Source organism: Nicotiana tomentosiformis, chromosome 6 (genome assembly GCF_000390325.3).
Source record: "Nicotiana tomentosiformis chromosome 6, ASM39032v3, whole genome shotgun sequence".
Taxonomy (NCBI): Eukaryota; Viridiplantae; Streptophyta; class Magnoliopsida; order Solanales; family Solanaceae; genus Nicotiana; species Nicotiana tomentosiformis.
Window position 1 is genome coordinate 48271814 of NC_090817.1, and position 11640 is coordinate 48283453.

At 36.5% G+C, this 11640-nt stretch overlaps 1 protein-coding gene across 2 annotated transcripts in view; it reads left to right on the forward strand.

Moving 5' to 3' along the window:
• LOC104104446 (uncharacterized) overlaps nucleotides 1-10910 on the forward strand; it is a 49900-nt gene extending 38990 nt beyond the window's left edge. Inside the window, exons 1-3 of one of the 2 annotated variants that reach the window (XM_009612530.3) lie at nucleotides 2542-2617; nucleotides 7999-8135; nucleotides 9481-10910. In XM_009612530.3, the coding sequence (XP_009610825.1) occupies nucleotides 9498-10520 (1023 nt within the window). In that variant the 5' untranslated portion in view covers nucleotides 2542-2617; nucleotides 7999-8135; nucleotides 9481-9497 and the 3' untranslated portion in view covers nucleotides 10521-10910. Of the gene's footprint in view, nucleotides 1-2541; nucleotides 2618-7998; nucleotides 8136-9480 lie in introns of those variants that run through there. The other variant, XM_070177328.1, reaches the window with a different exon arrangement.
• Nucleotides 10911-11640: the final 730 nt, after the last annotated feature.

Genomic DNA, 11640 nt, shown 5'->3' on the forward strand with positions numbered 1-11640 from the left:
GGGCGTGTGGGCGTGCACCATGTGAATTGGGACTCTGTTATTTCCATGGCACTAAATAGTGGCCCTATTTTGTTGATATCCGTATTTTCACCATGTGATAAAGTAATTGAGCTGACAATCATGCTAGATATCATATTTAGGATTTATGCCGATATTGTTTGGACCCATAGTGGTCGTTTCTTACTGCCATCTCTCTGATTTTATTGATATTTCGTACTCAGTCATATTCATGTATTCATATCATATCTCAGTCTCAGTTATTTATTGATACATCATATCGTTGTTGTCGGGCTAGTTTCATGACATTGTGAGCCCGTGAGTGGGACTAGAGAGATTGATGACTGAGTGAGGCCGGGACCTGTTTGTGAGGATGTTATCACTATAGCACATGAGTAGTCTGTACAGCACGTGAGTTGTCCGTGCGATTCCAGATATTGATATTATGGCACGTGAGTTGTCCGTGCGGATTATAGCGCTTGGGCTGTAGGATCCCCTCTGGAGTCTACACACCCCCAGTGAGCGCGGTTGATATTATTGAGGGATGGATCTTCCCTGGATATGGATCTTGTCCGAAGCATTTTATACCTGGAGATGGATCTTCTCCACGGGCCGGATTGGCCTTCCTCGATACTGAGTGACTGATGGTCAGTGATGTATATATTCCGGGATGGATCTTCCCTGGGCCGTATGGGCCATATACAGTACCGAGTGGTTGAGCACGATGAGAGGAAAGTGTGAGACAGTGAGATTGAGTACTCTGAGAGTGTGAGTACATGATTAATCTTTGAGATACATGGCATTGGCATGCACACATGACATATAGGTATAAAGATGCATTTTTCCTCATGCTATACGGTATCACGTCATTCATGACTTTTACATACATTGATATGTGGGCATAAAAAGGTATTCCACACTTGCTATCTGGAAAGAAAATGACACATCTTATTTATTGTGGAAAGGATATCCGGAAGAATTAGAGTTTTCAAACTTACTTGTATTTTTAACATTTTCGGTAAAAGATTGGATTTTCACTAAGATACTTGAAAAATATGACTATTTTCTAGAACTGTGAACGAGCTGAGCATTTTACTTCTGAGATACATCTTTTATTACTTGTATTGTGTTGTTATGAACTGTTGTGGGATATTGGTATTGGACCCGACCTTATGTTAGCTCGTCATTACTTTCAACCTAAGGTTAGGTTTGTTACTTATTGAGTACATATGGTCGGTTGTACTCATACTGTACTTCTGCACCTTGCGTGCAGATGTTGGCTGCTGATGTTGCTGTGATCGATAAGAGCTGGATTGAAGATGTACCTGTGTCCCGGTTGTAGCTGCCTCTTGTTCGTGGTAGCTTTAGATCTGTAAAACTCTGTTTATGTACTTTTCAAACAAACGTGTATTTATTTCATTTCAGCTTTGTAAACTTTATTCTTAGAAACCCATGATTTGTATTACCAGTTTTTGGGGGAAATGTATTAGTTTTATATATATATTTTTAATTAATTGCCTTATTAAATTTTATTGAAATTAGATAGTTGATGTTTGACTTACCTAACGGGTTGGGTTAGATGCCATCATGACCCTGTGGATTTCAGGTAGTGAGAGTCTCCCTCATTTATGTATCATTTAAAATTTCTATCTGTCGTCTTATCTACTTAAGGTGACAAACTTTTTTTTGTTCCTGAACTTCCAAACTGAAATGTCGTCATATCAAATGTTTAATACATTAATTTTATTACAAACTGTCAAATATCGAATACCTTCACAGATATAAAAGAGAAAGGACGAGAGATCAGACCCCAAAAAATTAAGAAATTTCATTGGGTATCCTTCCGCCTGACATCCATGTAAGTTTTGTCCTTATTTTTAAATGTTTTACAAATATTGATACATTGTCAGTACTTAAACTTATTCCGGTCCTCCTCATCCTTTTTCTTCTTCTTCAATAAATTATGAGCACATAGCTAAAATTAAAAAAGAATGAGGTATGTGCTATAGAAAATTGAAGACTCATTGCTTATTTATGATCGGAGCTAAGATTGATTGAATCTGAAGTTGTCTGAAGTTGTATTGAAAAATTGAACTGCTTAAGATTCAAATTTTGAATATGAAGTTGTCTAAAGTTATCTTGAAAAATTGAATTACTTGAGATTTGAATTTCTGAAGTTACAATTAAAAAAATTAAAAGATAGAAGAAGTTAAGATTCGAAATTTGAAATTGTTTTGAAGAGCTTGAACTATTTAAGATTTGAATTTCTGAAGTTGCAGTTGAAAGATATGAGAACTTCAGATTTGATTTCTGAATTTGTATTGAAGAGACTGAACAAATTCAAATCCAAACGGGTATATTTTATAAAGTTTTGTGTAATACGAATATAAATTCAATGGCAGTCCTAAAAATGGGTAACCAATTTGTTCATATCACCTAAAAAAGCGAGCACATCAGTCATGTGAGAGGCACGTGATAAATGAATTTTCTTGGATCTGTCTGTATTGAAGGATTTGGCCCAAATAGTTCATTTTTCCTTGAATACATTCCTCTGTTAACTTTGGCTCTATTTCTCTCTGTCCCCTCTCTTTGTTCAGGCGAACTCATCGGAGATTTCATTGTAAGTTCCCTTTTCTAGATTTCCTCATCTCTTTCTCTCATGTGCCAAAAATCCTTAAACCCTAATTCCTTTTCTCTAGTGGTACTGAAATATCTCCCGTAACCACTAACTTTCTCGTCTACTAACTAGTTACTTCGTTTGCCCTAGTCCATTTTGCTTTTTGCTTATTGATATAAATAAGAAAAGTACTACTGTATAAGATTACAACATAACAAAAGAATACTTTTAAAGAAGTGAAATGTGAAAAATTCATTAAGAGTCAAGTGGTAAGGGATAGAATGATAAGCTTAGTGAAGCTGTAAAGGGGAGGGGTAGTTTACAAATGTTATTTAGAATGTTTTAACTTTGTTAGAGCCCCAGGGATTTGGTAAACGAAAAAGGTAGTGCAGTAGGTGCACATGAAAAGTTTGAAACCCTAGCTGGTGATCCAAGTGGAGAAGGTAGATGGATGGGCCTATTGTCCACCAAGTTTTAGAGTTGGAAATGGTGGACTATCATTTTTTTTTATAATTTAAAATATTAAATTTTCTAGAGCTCTTTGTTTAATCTAAATCTTTTATAGATAGTTTACTTAATGCTGATTTACTTTCTCTTAAGAGACTAAAAGAAAAAGGGTAGTGGCATGCGATGACTGATGAGGAAATTACAGAAACTAAAGTTGGTAAAAGTGTATCCCGTGGACTTAAATCTGGGGAAAAAGAAGCTTCGGCAATGAAGAATTTGTTAATCTATGTTTCTTCTTTTATCTTTTGGGCGCAAAGTCAGTAGGATTTATATGGATGAGCTTTTGCGATTAGGATATTTAATGATAATGGGTAAACTATGTATGTTCATTTGTCTCTCATTAAGAGGAAAAAATGTATGTTCTTCTGATCCATATATTGAGTGGTCGCACCTTGAGTAGATTTTTGGTGTACTAAAAGGTTGTGGCCCCTTCAAAGTGTTTGTTGGCCTCCAAAAGGACTACTTTGTCGATTTGTGTCGGTCAATGCGCAATTATTACGAAAGAATTTCTCGATAAGTTAATTTTACAGACATTGCAATAGTAGCTTTGTCAATTTTTTCATTGTGTTTGTGCTCTGACTCCCCTCTAGGCACATTTCATCCCATTGATACATACACTCCTTATCATGGGTCAGTTGCTAGTGAAAAATAAACATTTTAATAGACAGCCAGTAAGATTTGGATTTTTAGAAATAAACAGAGTGGTATGGTTCAAATCCCATCAAATCATACGATTCCATCCGATATATTGAAGTGGAAAAAAATTGAAGTTTTTCACCCATTTATGCATTTTTCCTGTTCAACATGCAAAATATATTGAAGTGAAAAAATGCTTAAATGGGTGATAAACTGTTGGAAACAATCACACTGTTTCCAAATGAGCTTGATATAAGTAGCGATGACGTTGCCTGATGCATTGCTAATAAAACACCTAGAGCTTTTGTTCATCTATTTAGCAATGTTGCCATCCAGAAATATCTAGGTATGTGCTTGCTAGTATGTGTCTACTAGCATTTTGGTTCCTCGATTGCCCACTGTAAACTGTTGGAAACAATCACACTGTTTCCAAATGAGCTTGATATAAGTAGCGATGACGTTGCCTGGTGCATTGTTAATAAAACACCTAGTGCTTTTGTTCATCTATTTAGCAATGTTGCCATCCAGAAATATCTAGGTATGTGCTTGCTAGTATGTGTCTACTAGCATTTTGGTTCCTCGATTGCCCACTGTAAATGGTTCCATAGATGTGGGAAAAGAGGAAAACAGAAAATAAAGAAGAGAAACTGAGTTAGCTGTAACTACTTGTGTTGCATAAGTACATATATAGTGGTCATTCTACTTCTGACATAGAGGTTACACCCAGAGCACCAGAGACTTAGGGTATGATAACATAGTTATCTTAGGGTATGATGACATAATTATCTTAGGGTATGATAACATAATCTTCTTAGGTTATGAAAATCATTTTAAATTTACCCAATATTTGTCTAAAATAGTCATTAGATTGATGATTCCTTATTTCTTTACTGATGGAGTATGTGAAAACTAATTTATTAGCTTATCAAGATTATATATCCTTATAAGATGCTTCTTTTCTTAATCAAGTTTAGTTCACATGCTTTTGGAATGTCTTTGAGCATTGTTGACATTAGTCAATTTATTCATAAGCTATCAGTAGAATCATGTAATCTACTGCTGGGCTATTTCTTTAGTCCTGTCCTATTTGACGAAAAGGAAACGTAAAGGCCTGTGGTCTTTGTGAAATGTTTGATTTTATCTTTTTGTGCCCCTGAATCTCTAATTGACCAACGCGAAATATGTAATTGATTATTGTTGATTTCAACATGTAATTGATTATTGGACCTTTTCTTGTGTTCTATCCTATTTGATCAAAGGGAAAAATGTGTAGGCCTGTGATCTTTGTCCAACATGGATTACAAAACATTGATTTATCTTTTTGTTCCCCCTAATTCAAGTGTATTATTTCTTTTCTTAAAGTTTAGTTAACATGCTTTTGGAATGTCATTGACACTAGTCAATTTTGTGAGGAAAGCAATCAATAGAATCATGCAATCCATTGTGGGGCTCTTTCTTTGGTCTGGTCCTATTTGATGAAAAGGAAATAGGCCTATGGTCTTTGTCCACCATCGACTTTGAAGTGTTTGATTTTATCTTTTTGTGCCCCTTAACCTAAGGGAAACATGTAATTGATTGTTGGAGCTTGCACCCAAAGGTGTGGCCTAGTGGTCAATGAAGTGGGTGGAGAACTATGATGTTTCAGGTTCAAATCCCAGTGGAGATAAAAACACCAGGTGATTTTTTCCTATCTGTCCAAGCCTTAGTGGGTAGAATTACCTAATACTTGTGCTGGTGTGAAATTAGTCGAGATGCACGCAAGCTAGCCCAGACACCACAGTTATAAAAAAAATATGATTATTGAATCTTTTCTTTTGTCCTAGCCTATTTGATCAAAGGGAAAAATGTGTAGGCCTGTGGTCTTTGTCCAACATGGATTGCAAAACATTGATTTATCTTTTTGTTCCCGTTAGTCTCGAATGTATTATGAGATATCTCTCACATTGAAGCCTCTGATTTTGTTTCTAAATAGTATTGGAAGATATTTTGGCTTCTCCAAATTACATGAAGGTAGTAGGCTAACAGTTGTCTGTTTTTCAGCTTCTAGTTGTATGCTCATGGTTTTTACTTTTGATTTTGGCCCCTCTTTTGTATAATTGGAGATTGGTACAACACTTAACACTTTTTAGAAAGTTTTTGGTCTCTTAAAAAAAAAGTAGGCTAGCATTGTACTCACTTTTGGTTTCTCCATACTACCTCTGCCAGCACATTAAATATCGAATTTTTAGGGGCTTTTTGGTCTTTTTAAATTTCTCCAATTCTTTCTCTATGATTCCCAACTTGAATTTTATCTCCACAGTTTGGCTCTTAGGCCTCATTTGTTTTTTTTAAGATTAAAACGTCTGAATCTGAATACATATCTGAATATCAGGATGTGTATTAAGATTAAGGAATCTGAATCTGAATACACATATGAATATTAACATGTGTTTTAAGATCTGAATACTAAACGATGAAGACTGTTTGTTTTTTAAACATATGAAGATATATAATTTATCTTTATTTAAAAATTAACAAAACATAAATTCAAATAAAATACTAATTAATCTTATATTCTCTATATATATATGTATATATATATGTGGGTTAGTTGGTGGTGGTGATTACTAACGAAGGTGCTTGGGAGTGCCGACTAGAAGCGGTGGGTGGTGGTGGTTCTGGGTAGTAGCTAGCGGTGATTGGTAGCGATAGCGATTATGGTTGATGATGGTGGTGGTGGATGGTGATAGTTAATAATGGTGGGTGATGGTGGTGGTTGTGGTTGTAGTTGTGATTGAGAAAGGTGATGATAGGTGGTGGTAGTTTATATAGGTGGGCGGTGCTGGCTATGGTTATTGATGGTGATAGGGTGGTTGGTGGTGATAGTTGAGGTGGGTGAGGGTGTGGTTATGGTTGAGGATAATGGTGGTGGGGGTGGTGGTAGTGGTGGCGACTATGGTTGAGGATGGTGGTAGTGGTGGCGACTATGGTTGAGGATGGTGGTGGTAGTTGATAATGGTGGCCGGTGGCTATAGTTGAGGATGGTGGTGATGGTGGTTGATAATGGTCGGCGGTAGCGGCAGTTAGTAATGAATGTAGATGATAGCATCTTAATGAAATTAAGTCTTTGTTATAGATCTTAATCATACAGACCTATTCAGACTCGTTAAATGGTTGTGAAGTAAAAAAAACAAACACACTTAATGATTAAGATCTGAATGATAAAGATCCAGACGTTAAAAACATACGGACTTAATGTCTGAGATCTGAATGATTAAGATTTAGACCTCCATTAAGTGCAAACAAATGAGGCCTTAGACTCCTTCAAATTCTAATACAGAAGAAGGCTTGACTTCTTGAAAATGGAAGATCACATTTGAGAATCAAGGAATCGATCATTTGCTAACTCACATTTTTCATTTTCCAGTATTATAGTAAATCAGGGTTAGAGTTTAAAATCAGATTGATCTTAATTAAACCTTGTGATAATATGTAATTGGATAATTTTTCTTTCTGTTCATTATTGATAAAGACGAAGTGAGAAAGTAAAAATTACGGCTTTGAAATTTAGAAGCTGTGCATCTCTTCATCTCGGCTCTGGACAAATTAAGCATTGTCTGCCAACATGCTCGGTCTTCGCTTCATTTTCAAGTACTCCAACTGGTTCTTTTTTAGTTGAAGCAAACCAATTCGTCCTAAACCTTTTCCCCAATTTCTCAAATTCTTCGATTACTTCCCCAAAGACCACATTAGTGTATGGCCAAATGGGTTTAGTCTCCTTTCCATAATCATGATCATTCATTAGGCCTTGAATCATTTTCTGTGTTCTTTTTTTTTTTGGGTCAAATTTTCAACGGTTGTGATTGAATTTCAATATGGGTTTGAAAGAAAGGAGGGGAGGCGGGGATGGCTGGAAAGCAAACTGATGGAGAAGGAAGAAAAGTTAGGTTTAGTTCTTAAGATGGGAAGACAAAAAAACCCATTTTACTATTGTGTTGGCAATGTATTGTAAAAGGGTATTTAAGAGAGACAAAAAATGGGTGCAATGCTAACCTACTACCTTCATGTAGTAGCATGAAAGTAGTAGGTTAGCATTGTACCCATTTTACTACTGCGTGGCTGTAGTAAGTTAGCATTGTAACCACTTTTCGATTCACTAAAGTACCCCTGCCACCACTTTAAAGTAGGAATATTTAGGGGATTTTTTGTCTTTTACCTATATCCCCGAATTTATTTCTGCTCCATCTGCATTTTATTCCCAGATTAACTGCAGCAAACCCAACCCTTCAGGCTGCTGCCTCAATCTTCTCGTCATCCTCCACCTCCGGCAAAGTTCAACAATCCCCGCTTGTTGGCTTCCTGTATTCATCAGCTCAGTACGTTTTGATGGGGTAGCAAGGTAAATATGAAGAGAAATTTGACGACTATCGAATACAGTACCGCTTGTCACAATTTTAATTCTGCTTTTTGGGTTTAATTCATTTGAGAGTACAGAGTGTTATGAAGTAGTGAGGGCTGAATTTGAGGTCTCACTATACTGAGTTGCCTTTCTCTTATGCTCTTTTCCTGCGAAGAACAAAAAATACCCAAACACAGATTATTCATAAATTCTATTCAGCATGGGTTTGATTTAAATCTCATTCTTGAAGAATATCTTGGGGCGTTTAGTTGCCTTCAAGATGTGCAATGGGAAAAAGGGCTGCAATTATACAGGGAAAAGAGAACAAATGTGAGGGAGCTGATGAACTGCATTTTTCTGATTAGTATACAAAGACAAAAAGCTCCAAGATTTATTTACGGATTAAATAAGTGACAGAGGGTATTTTAATGAATCAAAAAGTGAACAGCATTGTACTCAGATTTTAATTCTCCAAATACCCCCAACAATTCATGCCAGCACATTAAAGTTTAGGTCATTTTTGTCTTTCATCCAAATCCCTAAATTTCCTCTCCTTCCGTAGTTCCGTTGTGTTTCTCTCCCATTCTGATTAAACTCCAGCGAACCCAGTCCCAAATTTCTTCTCCGACAGCCTCCACCTTTGTTCTTTTTATTCTTGACAAAGTGAGTGTTGCTGGGTTTGGTAAAAAATTAAAAAAAATGACAAATAAAGAACCATAAAGATGTGGATTTATTTTATTTGATACTGCATTTGTTCAATGATTGAAGAGAAATATAAACCAAATGGGGAAGAAGAGATGTTTGAAATCTATCTGAAATAATCAAACAGAGCAATTGTTGGACATCATAATCAGAAAGCAAAAAGTATTATGTACACCATAATCTGAATATAAAATAGAGGCACTAAAGACTTAGTAGAATTTGAGAAATGATGGACATTGGAGATTTTGCTCTCTGTTGCTTGCCTGAAGTGTTGTAGAGAGAGGTTGGAGATAAATGTTGCTGGGAGCAAAATGCAGTTGGAAAATTGGGGAATTTGGGTTAAAGAAAAAACGCCCTCATCTTTAATGTGCTGGCATGTATTGTCTGGGGTATCTTGGAGAATTGAAATGTGGGTACAATGCTAACCTACATCCTTCAATGTATTGTTTGGGATATGTATGTGTGTGTGTGTGTGTGTGTGTGTTTGTTTCGCTCGCACAGTTGTGGGTGCGCGCGCGCTCTAACAGATAATCAAATTGTCTGGGCAAGGAGCTCTATAATAACTTTGTACTTCTGTATCTGTAGCTTATGTTTCTATTATATTTTTTGCATTGGTTAGCTGAATTTTCTAGAAACTTTTCAGGTGCAAGCGAAGGCAAAATGCAAACTGAAAGTGCTTTGTCAGTTATTGGACCAAGGCCAATGGAGTTGTCTGCTGTGCCTCCTAGCTGTCCTCAAGGGCTTGGACCAAATGGAAAACCACGGACATCAAGCCTGGAGTCACCAATTATGTTGCTTACTGGACATCAAAGTGCTGTGTATACCATGAAGTTCAATCCAGCAGGGACAACCATTGCATCTGGTTCACATGATAAAGAAATCTTTCTTTGGGATGTACATGGTGATTGCAAGAATTTTATGGTCTTGAAAGGGCACAAAAATGCAGTTCTTGATGTTCAATGGACTACTGATGGATCGACAATAGTATCAGCCAGCCCCGATAAGACTGTTAGGGCGTGGGATGTAGAAACAGGCAAACAGATTAAAAAAATGGCCGAACATTCCTCATTTGTGAATTCATGCTGCCCAGCTCGGAGGGGCCCTCCACTTATTGTCAGTGGATCTGATGATGGCACTGCTAAACTTTGGGATATGCGCCAAAGAGGAGCCATACAGACATTTCCAGACAAATTTCAAATTACTGCCGTCAGTTTCTCTGATGCCTCCGATAAAATCTACTCAGGTGGTATTGACAATGATGTGAAAGTGTGGGATTTGCGAAGGTGTGAAGTAACTATGACTCTTCAGGGCCATCAGGATACTATAACTGGTATGCAGCTGAGTCCTGATGGGTCTTATCTTCTTACTAATGCCATGGACTGCACACTTCGCATATGGGACATGCGTCCGTATGCCCCCCAAAATCGCTGTGTTAAGATCTTGGAAGGCCACCAACACAATTTTGAAAAGAACCTGATGAAATGTAGCTGGTCACCTGATGGAAGTAAGGTAACAGCTGGGAGTTCTGATCGCATGGTTTATATCTGGGATACGACATCTAGGCGCATTCTGTATAAGCTCCCTGGACACACTGGATCTGTTAATGAATGTGTTTTTCATCCTAATGAACCAATTGTGGGATCTTGCAGTAGTGATAGACAGATGTATCTTGGTGAGATTTGAATAGGAGGTACTACCTTTTCTGATATGAGGAAGCTACCAGCAGGTTTGGGAACTAGGTGTGGATTCATGAAGTTGTAGTTAAAATTTGTAACCTTCTGTTGCCTATGGGTGGAACTTTGAAACTGCAAAACAGTGATATGCTTGCTTAATTTTGATTACCTGATAGATGTTATTGTAAAACTATGCTGGATGTTTTGCCTTGTAGACAAGAAGAAGTTCTAGATGTGAGATTGTAAGTTTCGGGGATTCAAGACACTGCTTTAGTTAGGTATAAAAAAAAAAAATACATTTGTAGATTGTGGCGATCAGTGAACAGTTGACATTTATTGGTTTTACTGTCGACTTTGAAAGAAGCAAAATGGAGAAGCTGAAGTTAACAGTTTGAATTCATACTTTTTGTTTATTCTTTTGTTCACTTTGGTTTAAGAAGTTGTCAAGGATGCGGTTGGAGAAAGGCTATTAGAGCAGGATACCTACGTATTGCAGGTAGAGAAACCATTCATCAGAAAAGTTTCTTTCAAATCACGAATTTAAAATCTTTGAAGTTAGTAAATAAATCTATTTAGATAAGGAAATTTGATCTTCACGGCATTTATATGCAATTAAAAGTTCATCTCTGATGTAGATGAGAGGCATCACGAATGCACTCTCAGTTTGTCAGGAGAAGTTATGAGGATAAATTTAAAGGGAATATTCCTTAAACGTGGATTTATATGACAGTATGTTGATCAAGGAAAGCGGTGTTACAAATATTCTTAGCAGTCGTTTAGTTCAGAAACAAAAACATCAATTGGACCAGAGAATGCGATTGCATTATAAGGCGTCGCTACTGGACGGCAAAATGAATTTTAGAATTTATTAACATTCTCTAAAAAAAAAAAAAAAGGGTACTGTTAAAGGAATTGTGCATTGCTCCAGAATTATAATTGCTGTTATCAAACGTTAATTTCCCTTTGCATTACTCTTGATTAATACTACAACTAGCGACTGAGTATGCATCATAATGAGTATCATTAGATTTTTCCTTTGTTAGATTTGTTGTTGTTTTGACAAATTAATGATTGAGATTTGTTTTTTATGATATTTAAAAGTTATGTTTTTAAATTTGGGCTCATTTAGA